Source organism: Lathamus discolor, chromosome 2 (assembly GCF_037157495.1).
Source record: "Lathamus discolor isolate bLatDis1 chromosome 2, bLatDis1.hap1, whole genome shotgun sequence".
In the NCBI taxonomy this organism is placed as follows: Eukaryota; Metazoa; Chordata; class Aves; order Psittaciformes; family Psittacidae; genus Lathamus; species Lathamus discolor.
Window position 1 is genome coordinate 13,861,912 of NC_088885.1, and position 17,133 is coordinate 13,879,044.

The 17,133-nt window shown below is 40.7% G+C and overlaps 1 protein-coding gene across 1 annotated transcript in view; it reads right to left on the reverse strand.

Moving 5' to 3' along the window:
- Positions 1 to 4,146: 4,146 nt before the first annotated feature.
- NPSR1 (neuropeptide S receptor 1) overlaps positions 4,147 to 17,133 on the reverse strand; it is a 53,464-nt gene continuing 40,477 nt past the window's right edge. The window contains exons 5-9 of the mRNA XM_065666892.1: positions 14,776 to 14,977; positions 7,031 to 7,107; positions 6,508 to 6,597; positions 4,437 to 4,617; positions 4,147 to 4,336 (exon numbers count right to left, since the gene is read on the reverse strand). Of these exons, the coding sequence (XP_065522964.1) occupies positions 4,243 to 4,336; positions 4,437 to 4,617; positions 6,508 to 6,597; positions 7,031 to 7,107; positions 14,776 to 14,977 (644 nt within the window). The 3' untranslated portion in view covers positions 4,147 to 4,242. The remainder of the gene's footprint in view (positions 4,337 to 4,436; positions 4,618 to 6,507; positions 6,598 to 7,030; positions 7,108 to 14,775; positions 14,978 to 17,133) is intronic.

Consider the following 17,133-nt stretch of genomic DNA (forward strand, 5'->3'; position numbering starts at 1 on the left):
GTCTGGGTTCTCAAGATCATGCAATTCTTTCTATGTGATGCCTCAGACTCTTTTCATTTTTGCTGCATTTATTAAAGCTGCTTAATTTTAGCACATTTTCTTTTGGCTTGCTCGAGTGTAAATTAACAGGTAAGCTTCTAATTAGGTACCACTATAACCAACCCAGCCAGAAGAATTGGCGAAATCTATTTGTAAAGTCATGCCTGCACTTGTATGCCTAACCCTCTATGCCCATATTTTACACGTACTTAGAATAAGATGCCATCAAACATGACAAGAGATTATCCAATGAGCCATTCAGCTATAATGCTTACCTAAATTGAATGCGGTGTAAAACAAATTACAGTTTACTAAAGAGTATGAAACATACTTTACCTTACACTAAAAATTGCATTTACTCCCCAAATCAATCATGTTTCCCAAGGCTGATGAATTAAATCTCTGCTCCTGTAAGCACCAGGCTTTGGGTTGGAAGGCAAAGACAGAAAGCTTCTGCAGTGGTTTATTTTTATCTGTGGAATCATTCCTCTCTTGAAAGAAGGCACTTGTGCCCATAGCATATATGTACATTTTGATGTGCTTTCTGCAGTTTCTTCCTCTTGTATGTATTCTGTTTCCATCAAGTGTTTCTGAAGAGTACATGCAGCCATTGCGGGGGGGTAAGGTGAAGTGACAGGTAGAGTGATGCCTTCTGGGTTCTTGTCTGAAACAAATCAGCACAAGCATGAGGTAGAACTTTTTGTAGGGACACAGAACTAGAGGCAACTTGCTGGCAAGTGTATTCCTTGTAAAGAGAGTGCCAAGAGACTATTCCTAGTTATTGCAGGTCAGAGTTACCCCAAAGCATTCATATCTTGAGAAATTCTCTGCCAAAGTCACTTTGAAAATGTTCTTTTCAGTTGAGTCATCTGTTCCTGTGTTTCACATAGAGATCTGTGGTTTGAGAGAGGATTCTTTCCCATTTCCTGAATCTTGCAGTGTCAAGAAAATATGAAATTTGAATAGACATAAATCTTTCTGGTATTCAAATGCCAGGGCTTGATCTAGAAAAGCACTGGACTTACTTTTGTTTCTTCTGCTTACGTGTCCTTCTTAGAGACTGCTATCAGTAGGGGTCTGATACTTGCAATAGCCAGTACTCTTAAAACCTATTGTGTTAAGTCCACTTTTGTAATGACATTTATGTGCCTGATTCCAATTAAAACTATTCATATTTAAATGTCTAGGTAGCTTGTAGACTATGGGCCTTCATGAATGAAGTCTTAGAGGTGTGTGAAGTCGAATCATCTTGCATCATATCTAAAGGTCTATTTATTTTCCCATGAAAGATATCTTCCAAAAAACCTCCTCCAAACCTACAATCAACCAGGAAGTGTCTTCCTTTTGTTTTGACTGATATTAATATAAAAGAATGATAACTATTATATTAGTATGTTATTATTATTAAATTTATTATTGATATTATTAGATGATTTAGATGTCTACACCTCTAAATGCTTGGTCAGCAGCGTGCAGGAGGATGCAAAATGCTTTTGTTTTGCTATTCTTTCATGGTTGCAATGTGGATTAATTCCACTGCATTATTGGAGTATACCTGCCCAGAGATTTGAATGCTTAATTTTTGCTGTCTTGCATTAGTTTTTTCAAAACAAAAATAAAAAAGGAGGCAGAAATTTCAAAGGCAAAACCAAGATGAAAGAGAAAACAGTGCTAGCAACAGATGGAAATCTGGACTAGGAGAACTGAACTTCAAATTACATCAAAAAATGTCCAAGAGCAAGTTAAACAGCTTTCTCATTCAGGCTTCATTTGAAACTGTCACAGAAAGCACACATTTTCTATTCCCTTGAATTAGTGTGTAATTTTGAAAAGTATCCTAGTCCTATGCTGTTTGATGTGACTTCTCTGAAGGATGAGATTCTGATTCATGCTTCCTGGGATTCTATAAACAGACAAGACTTTATTATCGTAGAGGATTTTATGTCCCAATAGTCATGTATACAAATATTTCTGGCTGCTTTGGGAATGTCAGAAGTATCTCATGGATGCATCTCAAAGTGTTAAAGCTGATGAAAAACACAGTTCTTCATGGGCTGTCATGAAAGAAAAAGCTGGGTACCCTCTTCATGTTGCATTCGGAATATCTTTGTAGGTGTGGGCTTTTTTTGTACCAACTCTGTCACCTTTAAGCAACAGCCAACAGATGTAGAGCAAATTGCAGGTGCAGAAAAGGAATGAGAAACCTACTGGAGTTAGATGAAATCCCCTAAATCTCTCACATGGGAGATGGAAAAACTCAGCTTTTCTCTGTTTCTTTACAAGAAAAGTATTAGGGAGTATGAAAAGATAGTAAAATGCCATCTCCTGCACAGGAAGAAAGCAGGATAGAAGATGAGAAATCCTTTCTGTGTTTAAGTGTTTGGAAGGGATACAGGTGAAAGTGGTGTGAGGCCATTTATACTGAAAAATCCTCATATGAGGAAGGCCATCACAGTCACGTCCAGAGGAAAAAGGATATGAGCGACATGTAAATGGCACATAATAAGATAATGAATGACATGAGAAGACTGTTTCTTTGCAAATAAATGGATAATGACTTAATTTAAGGCTGGAGTCTTACACTTACTCATGCGTATGTTTAATTTAGATGACATAATTCATGTCATGACCCCAGTGAAGAATATGTAAATTTTAGTGGGATTGAGTCATGTTAAATTTGCAAATCAAAGTACTGCTCAGAAATGTTATCTCATTTCCAAGTAGTAGCGCTACAAATTTCATTAATTGTTCAAAACTGGTTTTCCATTGCATATGTGTCAGATGAAAAAGTTAACAACCAAAATCTATGTCACGATGAGACTTAAACTGAGCAGCCTGCTTTCGGGAAAGTTAAAACATACCCACACAGAGGTGTTGTCTAGGTCTTACATACAGTGTATCCAAGGTGGCTGCTGTAAAAGCTGGTGCAGATTCATGGTTTTAATTAAGTAGCCACCAAAATTTAGGCATAACAGAACTTCAGGTAATAAAAAGAGATACCTTATTTGTTTTCCGGAGAACATAAAGCACCATGGTTTTATGTATCTCCTACTCAGGAAAAGATATCTTTGTAATCTAGGTAATTATAAGTAATTTTTATTCACTTCTTGTTTTGCAGAGAAAAAACTCACTGCAAAGAATCATCATAATAAAAAACCCCATTTAATCTGACTCCACTTAAGTAATAAACGATATTTTTGGAAGCAAACATACTTGCCATACAGCTGGTTACAGTGTATTATCGTACAAGAGCTTTAAGCTGCCTTGCAGTATAATGAGCACTGAGGTCAATATCACCCACCCATCCACTGAAGCTGGGTGAGCACATTCCTCCTTACACTTGAGAACAGTGGGATGGGAGAATACCTCAAGGGCTGGGGGAAAGGGATGCCTAACTGCTTTGGTGCCATGCAGGGGAGCTCTGCCTGACTGCCCGACCACTACAATGAGTTCTCAAGACTGGGCCATAAACAGATAACTTTTCTTAAATGAAATTTGAGTTTTATGGTTTCACTCAGGTCTTTTTCTACCTCTGAGGTTGTATAAAGATGTGTGTAGTTCCCTCCGTAATTTAAGCAACATGGATGATTTCCACATGGCAAGAGTCAGGGAAGTGCTGTTGTGTGGATGGGAAGATTGACCTGTGCTGACAAAGTGCCCTATGTAGGAGCTCCCCTGTAAGGTCCCCTAAAGACCACTCTACATAGAATGATGGTGGTGTCTTCTTGTTGTTAAGTGCCAACGTTTCCATTTTAAGCAGGGTCCCTGCTCTGTAATTAGTTGTGAGTACTCTTTATATGAGCCAGATGGTAGTGTAGATGGTTTTTAGTGACTCCTGAAAAATAGAGAAGACTCTGAGTAGACACCATTTACGTAGGTTTTTTTTTTGGGTTTTTTTTTTTTTTTTTTTTGCAATTTGGAGTGTATATATATATATATGTATATATATTACAGCTTGCTTAAAAACAGAGGGCAAAGATGAACCCTCGCAACATTAGCATGCAAACCTCTCGCACTGAGTTTGGCACTGGCAGCATGCAATTGATGAAGCTGCATTGATGATCCCAAATATGTGTGCTGCTCAACAGCATCACAGTGCAAGCTCTTGTCACTCAATGTCCATCTCCGATGCAAAGGGCTCAAGGGGGAATTCTGCTTTCCTCGATATAGCTCCCAATGTGGCTTTGCGGAGCATCGTCTGTGCTAGATGTATTCTGGTTTGGACAGGACCTGCATCTCCTGCCCTCCATCGCTTCTTTCCCGGGAAGCTCCCCCCAGCCTTTGAGTTCTTCTTTCCCTAAAGAAAAGAAGGAATAGTTGGAATTGAACCAGGCAAAAATAGCTGTGTATGGACTGTGTTTATGGGGAAAGACAGAGTGACATTAAAGGAGCATTACTCAAAAGGGGGGCAGAGGCGGTTGCTGAAGAGGCAGTAGATGAGGGGGTTGATGGCACTGTTCAAGGCTGGCAGGTTCTGGATGATCACGGATGCGTAGAAGCGCTCTTTGGTCTCAGGGAGTATCTTGAAGTTGTCCAGGATATCAAAAAGAAAGTAAGGGCTCCAACAGAGAACAAATGCTGCAAGACAGACAGAGAGAGGAACAGCTTAATATTAGATAGTTCAGCTATTTAGAGGGGTAATCACACACTCATAGAGAGACTGCCATAACACACAAATATTTGTTCATGCAAAAAAAAAAAAAAACCAAAAAACATTTCTCCTTATTCAGGGTCTTATTTAAGAGAACAGTTATTAGATTGCACCTTTATTTGTCTTTATTTTTATTTTAATGCCCATAAAATATATTATGTGTGCTCCTCTAAGTGTTTAGAGTGCTCCCTCTAGACATATCAAGACACTTTTGAACACTACACAACACATAAAGGGTAAATAGGTAGCCAGTTAAAACATCATCAGTTATAGTGAAGTGCTCTTTTAATGGTCCCCTGAGTGAGCAGCCAATCTAAATGTACACACCACCAAAGTGCCTCTCTGTGACAGCACTGCTGTCACAGCCACCTATTAAAACAGAGCTTCTTAGACTTCCATGAGCAAGGAATGACACCCTTTCACACCACATTATGGCAAACCAACGTGTCATTTGGCAGTGGTAGAAAGAAAAAGGCCACAGATCTATCTTTATTTGCAGGCATAGGGAATCTGTCCCTCACAGAAAGTGCAGTCAACTAAGCTCGAAGTGCCTGGTTTGCAGATGTGCAGGTATCTGTGAAGTCAGACATGTCCAAATGGGACAGCAGAGATCCTGTGCTGGTTTTCTTGTCACATTGATCAGTATTTTTGCCTTGGCAGTTAGCTGAGCACTTAATGAATGTGCAAGGAAGAGGTAAGCCCTTCTCCCGCTCTCTAGAGTAAGCAAACTGGCAGAGTCCATGCACAGATATCAGCAGCGTTGCAATGCACAGTGTCAGTGCATGGATCATAGCACTGACTATGCAGAACTTGGAGTGGCTTTAAAGAAATCCATGAGTGTTAGGTGCCTAGATCTCTTTGCACATCAAGAGGTGGTGGGTGCCTAATATCACCAAAGTCCTTTGAAATACTGAGCATCCAGGTCAGCTCTTAACATCCAATGGCATTGCAGTTGTATTTGTTTCTGTCCAAAGCTTTCTCTTATTGCCATGCAGAAAAACCCAGACACAGAGAAGTTGTTCTTGGGCTTCTGAACAGCATGAGTCAGACCGGCCTCTCCCCTGTCTCACTGAACAGTGAGCTAAGCACCTTAGCAGTAACTATTACCACAATATCATCCAATCTGAATTTCGTGTGTCCTCAGAAAGAGGAGCGATCTCTTTTTCAGTGGTAGGGGATGGCTGTCAGCCCTCAGGAATAAATAGCTTCAGTTGCCTTCCTGCCTGTTTCTGGCAGCTAATCACAAGCCCTGTGTGACGCTGCCTTTATTTATCCAGATAGAATGTCAGCCTCCTAATTCCATCAGAATAATGTCATCTCCCTGGGAGACGGAGGACTCCTGCGCTGAGTCATCTGCTGCCCAGTCAGGAGAGGAGAGCTCATCCTTTCCACCTCAGCAGGCAATGCACCCCTCGCCTCTCCTTCCTGTCCCTTGCACCACCCCAGCACCTAACCATCCTACACAGTCTCTAAGCCTAAAAGACAATTCAGTTACCAAGTATTTTGGCAGCCTGAATGGGAATGACATGACCCCTTCCTTCTTTCTTTTTAGGCAATATCCCTCCTTTACTTTCTTTATACATGTGAAATATTATGCTTGTAACCTCATTAGAAGCTTATGTCAGATGCCTGAAACAGGATCTTATCAGCCAGAGGAGAGGGGAAAGGCAAGGTCAGAAGGCAAGAGGGGGCCAAGATAAAGGTCCTCTAAGCCATCTACTGCACATTATGTGCTGATGATGGAAGGAGATGAGGAAAACCAGCTTCCAAATGTCAACATCCTCCCTAGCTACCAGCTGTGGGGGCTTTTCACTTACCAAGGATAATTACGATGCTGTATTTGATTGCTTTCACCTTTGCCTTGGATATGAACCCACGACTGGTGCAGCCAGCAGAGGTTTTGCCACCTGTGAAAAGAGCAGCTCAGCTAGTAAAAGAGCTTTCTGTACCCAGGAATTTCTGATCTTGCCCAAAATCCAGACTTGCAAGGGCATGTGAAAACTCAGCAAAAGTGTAGGTGTAAGTGTATTCTAGGAAAAAATTACTGTGGAAATGGCCAAAGTTCTAGGAATAGGGATTCTAGTTCTAGAATAAGGATTTTTTACTTTTTAATTATTTTCTCACAGATGTTTTCTTTTGTTTCTCTAAAGGGGATTTAGTGTCAGAGGAAAGAAGGTAAATAATGCAGAAAAGAGTTATGGAGGAGCAATTGTAGAAACCCCATTTCCACTGCAGTGATGGGGACCCAATGCAATACTCCATGTACAGGCATTCCCAGATGTGGGGAGATTTGCCATATTTGAATCACAAGGCTGGAGACACGTGTGTGCTGAGACTCACCAGGGCAGGTCGATATAATGACAGCCTGAGCTTTGCTCTTCATCCAGATGGTTCGAATCACGATTGAGTATATGACACTACAGAAGAGAAACAGTCATTGGTATTATGAGCCACAGTAAATTTAACTGACTCCAGTCAGTCATGCTCTATGAATACAGTTATCTATGTGTAAGAATCTCATAGAGGTAATGGGACTGCATAGCAGATCCGAAGAGTTTTCAAGATGGAAATTGTTATTATTTTCCTGGCATTGTAGATATCAAATTTGAGGCTCAGAAGAATGCAGTGATTTGAGCAAGATCTCACAGGCAAGAAGTCACTGGGGATTTTGATCTAGCTGAAGCCAAATCTGCCTGGGTACCAGCCTTAGGACACTAGCTCTGGAAAAGGGAAAGCAAGAGGAAAGACCAGATTTTGGTGTGTGTACACTTCTCTTTTGCTGTTACTTTGTGAGTAGGAAGCTGACAAATAAAATGGATCTTGCCCTTGTCAAATTCCCCAGGGTACCATGAGAAATGCAGTTGAGTACCTTGGTGCTTACTTTTGGGCTCCAAGGTCCTGGGATGGAAATCAAGGACAGAAGTATCAGGTAGCTGGGAAGAGTTAGAGGATTCCAAACCAGGTCCTTCTCAATTTCCATATTTAGAAGGGAATATACACATACTCTTAATATGAAAGGTGAAAAGTTCCCTAGTCCACAATGACCTTGGATACTTAAGACCTTTCCCTAGGTGATAGCAAACATAGAATGTAATTTATTTAATATAGAAATGGTAAAAATAATTATTTCAAGCTGAGGAGCTGTTTGAACCTATGTCCTGGATGAGGAGGTTAGGATGAGGAGGTTACCTTTTCAGCATTTTACATCAAAAAAATAGGAGGCCTTTTCTTCTTCCAGCATATATAATGTGCAGCTAAAATCACTAAGCAACAGCATCCTTTTGACTGGTGTTTTCCTTTTTAGTTTGCTAAGGAAGACAAAAATAATTTCAGGATATTTCAATTAATGCACTCAAGTTGCCGTGCTTTCCTGATGTGAAAACCAAGCATCACAACAGAAATCGTCCTCGTGCGCTGTTTGCAATACACTGCAGCGTTTTGGGGGGCCTGGGGCAGCCTGACTATTAACTGCCATAAACCTTAGTGATGACTCTGTGAAAAAGTTGCAGCTGGAGAGATTACTTCATAGTGTTTTATTAGAGACAAAAATGTGTCTTACTGTCATGTGGTTTATTTTTGTTATCAGAAGAGACATTCTTATTAGAGCTTTCACACGGATATAGGAGTCTTTCTTACAGCACCCTCAACTAATAGACACACTTGCAAAGACAGTATTTGTATGCCTTGGAGGTTTCCCTTCTGCGTAAGTTTGAGCCATCTGGTTTCCAGTCTCAGTAGGTGAGAGCTGGAAATACAGCGTGCAGTGTGGGCTGTGCAGCAGATCAGTACTGTTCTTGCCCTGTGAGGGTTTTGTATGCATCTGCTGCGGCCTCCAGCTTGCCCTCCTTAATCCCTTCAAAGGTCCAGCATGGCTCCCGGCTGACTTGAACACTCTCCTTTTATCTCCTGTCTTTTCAAGAACCTGTTTATTTATCAGCTAGTGCACTTGAGAGTCCCTTTGCTCTTTGTACCGACAGTGGTGGAAAAGTCACATATTGTTTCTCTTTTGACTGCTCCAATGAAGTAGAATGCATTATAACAATAATTGTTGTCATCTCCAGAAATATCCAGCCAGTTTCTTAAAGTCCTGCTTCTATTTTCTCCCTTGCCTGCTGCCTCTAGCCTGACCTTTCCGTTTGCAGGCCTGCATGTGCCCAGTAGGACACAGAGTTGCCTAAGCATCAGGACAAAGGAGCTTAACTCGTAGTCAAAACAGTCAGACTCCCTTCTTCCAGCCAAGTGCCACGAGGACTGAGTTGTGAAGTCAGGCTCCTCACTTTCTTTCCCTGCAGCTCCAAGAATCCTCTCTTCTTGGCTGCAAAGTCTGATAGGAGCATCCCTTTCACCAGATGCAGTTATAGTGGCTGTCTTCTTCAGCTGGCATTTCACATATGAGCTTACATGCCATTTCATTTAAATCCTTCATTTTTAAAAGTCTGGGGAAAGTTTAATTCCTGATTTAATCCCGTAGCTTCTAAAGTGCTGCCAACATAGCAGATTTCTGGTGGTGTTTTTGCCTCTGTTCATCTTTCTATTCTCTATAGCTGGATCCCTCCTCCCTTATCAGGAGGGGACCAGAGGTGGCATAAAGCTGCTCGGGGTGGGTGTCAGGAAAGACGAGCCACTTGTCATCCTAGGAACACTTGCCAGGGACTGTTTTGCCAGCTGCAATTATGCCTTTATGCTTTGATCTCTCTGACTCCAGATCTTATTAGTGCCTAATCTTCTTTTTTCTTTAACCTAGCTATGCTGGCATGGAGCTAAGAAACTGGAGTTTCCATAAATACACCACCCAAAGCTTAAGATCATTCATAAAAGGCATCTGTGTGTGTCTTTCAAAGCCACAACAATAAAAAGAGAGCACTGAGCACTTATGGAACAGAAGTTGTGTTTTTCTCACAGGGGAAAAGCAGTTACGGTTTTTTACAGAATGCATTTATAGCTTCTTTCTTTCTATAAAAGGCGGCTGGAGGAGGACATGGTGGTTTGTGACATCTCAGAAGGTGGGAAGAAATTCCCACTTGATGGAAAATGAAGTGGCAGATGAGCAAGGAGTAGCGGGGACAGATGACAACTGGTATTCAGTTGGACAGGAGGGTGTTCGACAGTGGTCTGCACCATTCTGAGCATACCATTATGCTTGTTTCCTTCCTTTCAGTATCAAGCTGCTCGGCCTCCACTGCCAAGATGTAAAAGCACAGCATACACATCGCCACAAACCTCCTTTCCCAACACATGTAACATGCCTGTGTTCTGTATGCTCTTGTCTCCACTGAAAGCACAGGGAGATGTGATGTACAGTTCATTAGGTCCAGATGTTGTCAGGTTTCTTTGTGTCTGTAAGTGCATAGAGGATTTCTAGGGCTATATAAACACATGCTGTAATTACTTGAATGCATACTATGATATTGAAATACTGTATGAGTTGTTGTGGCCTCTTATCTGCAGGCAAGACATTAATGAAGGGAAAGAGCAAGCCTAAGTGTAGCAGTCAAACCTGGATGGAAAGATAATCCAAGCCCTTTTGAGAAGGAGCTGCTCAGGCTTTGAAGACCACAGGGTAGAAAGGGCATGCTGTTGATCTAAAAATGCAGGGATTTTTCTAGTCCTGATAAATGCAAATCTGGAGAGGTGGCAGAAAAACACAAGAATATGGTTCAGACTATGGATGAATCTCAGCAAATTAAATTCTTTGCATCTCTAAACAATTTAGCTTGGTAGCTTGATCCAAATTCTGAAGGACTAAGATGCATGTTCATTGTAGCATGTTATTAGTTAATGATGTTTTTTAATGTGGCTCCATTGGTAATTACAGCATTCTTTATGCATGTAAATAACTGACTTATGGTTAATAACTGACTTATGGTTAGTCATACAAATGCTAACATGAATAGTCCCACTCCATCTTCATTTGTAATTCATACATCGTTTTAGTTTTGGAAAATACAATGTCTCCTGGAAAAGCTATGTATTGATATTAACAATCACATGAGTTGCTGATCTGCCCATTCTTTAAAAATGGATTTTAATTTATTTTTAAATAAAGGATTGCATTATGATATTGTCCCACCCAGCCTTAGTATTTGCTAGTAAAATGAGCCTTTACCATGGCAAAAAGTGCATTTAAGCCCCCTGCTAATGGCTTGTATTTATCATCCAGTATTGCCAATTGTTCTTCGTACTTTATTTGTGCGAAGTGATGCGGCTGTGTTATTTTATGGTAGCTAATTTGCAGTACTATTTATTCAAAGACAAAGGCATATTTAACTTCATCTAAAGAAACCATTGTAAGTATGTGTAATGGCTAAGTGAATAGATGGGCAAATATTGGAACATATGTGCAAGATCTAAGTTTTTCTATTTAGAAATGGAAATTCCAGGCAAAAATGACCATGCTCACTTAATCAAGTTCAAAAAATTACCTTTGGCATTTTTGCTAATAGTATTTTTATTCTCTTTATTTGATTGAATTCAGACAAATACCTTCTATTAAATCTATTTTTTATTTCATTGCAATGTCCTGGGTTTAGTTCCATATTTTTCCTTTGAGCTGATTCTGGTTTTTCTCATCTAATTATTTTTCTGCTGCTCCAAAGCAAATGTTCTCTTTGGAGTTTTGATTTTAAACAGCAGATGGATATTCTGTGATTCAAGAGAACTTCTGCAATTCTTTTTTTTTTTTTATACATAAATTTGGAATTATATTAGATAAGTGCCTATGTGTTACATTTATCAGGTTAAAATATAAAAAATATGTTTGATAGTTGTGAATAACAGCTAAAAAGACTGAATTTCTGGATACTCAAGTGCCAGCATATAATTTTAGCTTGGCACACAGTAGTGATACAGAACAGAAACCCAGTAGCTCTCCTGTGTCCCTGTCACAGGACCTGAGGGGCCCAAGTGCATGTACTGGCAAGAGAGCAGTCTGTAATCATGATTTGGTCCGTATTTAACCTCTGTTCAGCAATGCTCTGGAGGTATTCAACTGTCACAGATACCATTTGAGCTTTGCTTGGCATATCTTAGCATAGGAGAAATGATTTTGGTTGTAACTGATGACACTTGTCCCAGAATAAAAGAGAAATAATTACTGCAGGTACCCAGTTAATTTTTCCGAATTTTCTGGGTTTTGATAAGTTGACAATATCAACTGCAGAAAAAGTGTTGGATTAGTCTAAATAAAAGGAAAGAACAGGACAAACTAAACATTGTGAAGAAGAACCTGATACGGGATCTGTGGCTCTCCCTGGGTGCCACTGAGTGGGGAGGAGGGGAGCTTTTACACAAAAAGGAACAAATATTCTCCCCTTTTCTCAGCTCTCAAAGATAACCACATGCTAGGGTTAAAAGTCCAATCACAGCTTTTCATTCTCTTTCCATTATTCAGGTCTTGTTTGTTTGTATTATAATCAGATAAATAACTCGCCACAAAACCACGGGCTGTTTGGTAACTGCTGATTCTCCAGTTGTGAAGGAGTGGTGGGAGCAGATATCCTGAGTATTTACATCTTTCAGGGCTGTTGCAGTTTTGTTTATTGATTTCCTTTTATATATACATTACCAGCCTTTTATATATACATTACCTGTCAAAAGTCTGATTTCTGCCGGCAAGAGCATAGGAGCATTTGTCTCAGTGTATGCTGAAACCAGCAATGTGTTTGGGCGGACAATGGGCACTGCTCTGCCCTGTGGCTCCAAGGCCAGTGTTACAAATTCTTGCCCTGCCATAAACTTCTCTGGTGAAAGTCACTTAAGATTAAAGCCATAAAAAAATTCAGGATGCTTTATTCATGTCTCAGCTGTCAGGGCAATCTCATGAGATGCTGGTTTCATGCCTTTCTCCTCATTTCTTCATTGCTTTCTTGCTTCTGGGGATTTACTATAAAGCAAGTCGCAGAGCTGATCAAGTCTGAATATCTTCCTTTGGCAGGGAGGGAGGGAAGCATAATGTCAGCAGCCCTAAAAAATGTGTTGTTATGTAGCTTGCCTTTTCTGACCAAACAAGTATATATGCCACGTAAAAAAAAGTGGCTGATCTGCAGTAGGAAGCACATGAATCTGTAAGTTTGAGTGCAAAAGAGCTGCTTCACACATATGTGGGACCTGATCTAGTTGAAGATGTCCTTGCTCATTGTAGAGGGGTTGGACTAGACAACTTTTGAAGATCCCTTCCAACCCCAAAATATTCTATGATTCTGTGATAACTGGACAGGCTATGTGTCTTTTTTCCTAAAACACTTAAAATGCTGCCTAGAATATCCTGATTGCTAGCCACTTCAGAAGACTCATGACAAAACTCCTGTCATAGAAGCAGCAAGCCTCAAAGTTTTCTGTTCTATTTCTTTTCACAGTTAAGTTACTTTTTGTCTCTTCCCTGTGTGTTCATTCTGTTTGCTGCTAGTGCTGGGCTGCAGATCCACCCACAGTTTTATTTACATGTTCCCAAGAATATTTCTTGCTTTATTTAAAACTAGGCTGGTTTTAAGAGATAGGAGATTATACAAAGAGAAGTGATCTTGTCTAGGAAGGAAGAGCAATTGGGCAACCTGGGACTAGTTTTTCCCTATTGCTATAGTGTCCTTTCTTTAAGGAGAATGTTTCATTATTTTGCTTGTTACATCTGTGCATTCTGACACACACGAAGAAATGGAAAGTTATGAAATTGATGTGTTATGAGCAAAGTATAAAGATTGTCCCTTCTCTCTAGGGAACAACACTGCTCAGTGTTGAATCTGGATCAGAAAGTCATAGAATCTCAGACTGCTTTGGGTTGGAAGAGATCTTAAAACTCATCCAGTTCCAACCCCCTGCCATGGGCATGGACTCCTTCCACTACAGCAGGTTGCTCCAAGCCCTGTCGAACCTGTCAGCTAGATGAGTTCAAGCACTACATGCTTCATTAGGAGCCGCAGAGCCTAATATCTGCGATTAAACAGTAAGAAACTTCAAAACACAACTCAACTGTATAGGAGCTAAAACTGCAACATGGCCTTTACTATTTAGCTTATGTAGCCTTGTCCTAGAAAAGATAAGCCCCCACCCACTCTTATTTGGTGTGCTAACTCAGATAAGAGACTCATGGCTCATCACCTGCTGGAAAAGCAGATGGAACAAGAAAGATATCCAAGGGATATGCAAACACAGCTCCATTCTCACAGCCTTAACAGCACGTCACCATATTATGTGGAAAAGGAGGAGTCTCAGCAAGTCTTCCCCACTAAGAAGAAATGAACACCAAGCACTCCTACTGTAACCTTGCAACTGAAAGAGAATAAAAGGGAAAGAAAGGAAAGGGCTCAGGGAACAAGTTACTGCCACTGGCAGCTGTTCAAGCCAGTTAAGAAGCCTTACTCCCCTTCCACATCTGTTTTTGACTGCTCCTTTTGTATTGGTAGCTCCTCATGGCTAGATAATTTTTGTTTAACAGCAGCTAATGGCAGTACCCCAGAAGGAGGCGATAAAATCCACTGATCACTAAGCACAGCCTGAGATATTGGCTGACCGCAGTTTAAAACTGATTCTGCTGCAGACCATCTTTGTGATTTGGGGCAAACCAGTCTCCAGTATTTGCAGCCCAGGTTTCCCATTCCAGAACAGGAAGGATTTTATTTGCCTATATTTTAGGAGCTGTTGGCAGCTTCAGACGCTTGGAGATTTCTTTCCCATCCTGGTGAAGAAACACTCTCCTAGTACTAGGAAGCTTGAGAGCACTTACAGTTAATTTTCATTTAATTAGCGTTGAGTGTGGTTTTCCTGTTCTTTTATTAAAATTACATTTTGTCATAATAACTAGACATTCATCCTGGGTTTTTAAAGATATGTTTCATGCCTGAAGCTCAGAGATAAGTGGACGCACTTTAGAGATTCAGTCCTTTCTTTCAGAGATGTTTCTGGCTAATAACACTGCATGGAGAACATGTAGAGCAAGCACAGTGACCTGTACATTATCTGATAAAAACCAAAGCGGCTATAAGGCAGGTGTGGAAATGAAATCGTAATGAATGAGTAGAAATTAAAGCATTAAGCTGATTGTACACTTGACAGCTTTCACCGCATGCTCGCTGACTGTGGTTCAGGCTTACCTGATAATGATCAGAGGAATGAAATACACCAGGAACGCCACCACTGTCATGTAGGGTATCCAGTAGGAGTCGTCGGGCCAGAGAGCCCAGCACTGCACTTCCCCATTGGAGAGCTGCCGTTTCCCAAAAATAATCAGAGTTGGTATGGAAAACAGGAAAGAGAGGCTCCAGGCCACTCCAATAAGAACTTTTGCCTGTCTTTCTGTGCAACAGAATCAAACAGATAGTGTTAATGTGGGCACGCCTGGCCCTGTGTAGCAGTACTGATAGAAAGGCAGGAAGCAGGAGGGAACTGGGTGGAGAAAGGGAATTTGGGGCTGATGCTGAAAAGACTGCAAAAGTGAATGGGGATTTCATCTCTTTCACATGATAAATAGCCATGTTGTTACAGCTTGTATTTTGCATGTATTCTTTAAAGATTCTCAGGGCCCATTGAATCTGAAAATGCTATGGGAAGACACTTGTCAGGGACAGCAAGTCAGAGACAAGAGATGTAAATGATTCCTCTGTGCCAGCAAGACATCATGAATGAATGCAAAGGACTGCGTGCCTGCCCTACTGCACACTCTTACCATGGCACAGCAAAGTGAAGGTCAGTAGGACAGAGAGATAGAAAACAAGGACCCCTTATGCTACAAATGACATAGTAAGGATTACTTATAGCATAAACTAGGTTGGAGCATACTGGATGTACTGATGGTGGAAATGTCCTCCTCAGAATGGAAATGAAACATTTTGATGCACCTTGAAGTAAGAACCTATCAGGAAAGATAAAATGCTTCAGTTCAGGATAGAAACAAAACTGTACAACCAGCTGCAACTTTACTGCCCCAAAGAAACATGGCTCTGGTGAGCGTGTGAATCTCCTGCAGTTCTCTGCATCATGGCAGGGACCAAACCCAGCTCCTGTCGATGGTCGTATGTCTAAGCCTTGTTAAGGGTGGACTGCTAACCGTGAGACAGGGCAGACGCTGGTGCTCAAGTGCTCAGTGCTGTTTCACCTGCCACAACAGACATCTACTAGGAGATCCTGCTGGTCCTCACAGTGAAGAACGGGAGATGAAGGATCCTAAAACACTTGGCAAGTTAGAGCTACTGCTTCCCCTTGATTTCTGGCCTTCTTTGATGCCACATGGGGAAAATTAATAGGAAACTAAATGATGCCTGGTGGCACCAAGGGGGTTTAGTACAAATCAGTAAGTTGGAGCTGACAGCCCCAAGGCTTTCATTTTCACAAATGTACATCTTCCAGCTCAAATCCAGATAGCTGTAGCCAAAAAATGTGGGGGAAAAGGGCTGATTTGTAGGGTACCAGTGATTTCAGCAGCAGTTATTCCTCCTGAGTCAGGTTGAGAGAGAAACAGATGGAGACAGCTTTTTTGATCTGGGAAGCTTTGGTGCTGAAATACTTTATTGTCCTACAAAATACCCGAAGTTGTGTGTGAAATAGAAAATCACTTTAAATTATGCATATCAAGGCAAGTGTCTTTCCTCCTTGAAGCTCAAAGAGCAATACGAAAGCATGTGGGCGAAACATTCAAAAAGCAATTTTATGCTTTATAAAACATCGGTTGCAAATATTCACTTATCTTGCTCATTTTTAAATGCTACCCACGTTCAACAAAATACAATCTTGCTAATCTAGGGCTTAAGGGAACTCTGATGACATCTACATAAGTGAGATGGTTAGATTAAGTCTATAAATATTGCATAGGCAGAGGAGAGCTGTAAAGTTTCCCAAAGCATAACAAAAACTTAGCAGAAGGAATATTAAGACTGTCACAAAATATTTCCTGACAGAAAGGACTTTTTGATTGTGAAGTAGCTACTTAAACTACATACATACAAGCCTCAGTGGGGCCCACTTGTGTATTTCTAAGGGGAAAAGATTATACTTGGATAATATGCTTTCTCTTTGCACTGTAGAATAATTCAGAGAGAAGTGGTCAATTTGAGTTGGGCAAGAGTGGTATCAGTGCTGAACCCAGGACAACAGGGCATCGATAGCACCTAGGTAAGCAGCTCTTTGTTTTATCAGGCTAATCTTAATTGCCTGCCTTGCAAGCAGAGGTGTTTTTTTTTTTATGTTGTTTTCTTGTAAATGCTCTAAGATGCTCGAAATGCCAGCAAATCATATAACTAGAGCTGTGTCGATTATAAATGGAATCAAATAAATGACGGCTCTGAAATACAATGTTCTATTCAACCAGTTTCAGTATTTTCCTTTAAAAACAACATTGCCCTTTAAATGGAAAGTTTTGCATCCAGAAGCTCATCGATCTGATGGGCTTCAGTGTCATCTGCAGCTCAAAGCCAGGCAAGTGACAGTTTACACCTATTTGGGTTTTGTCTTTTACT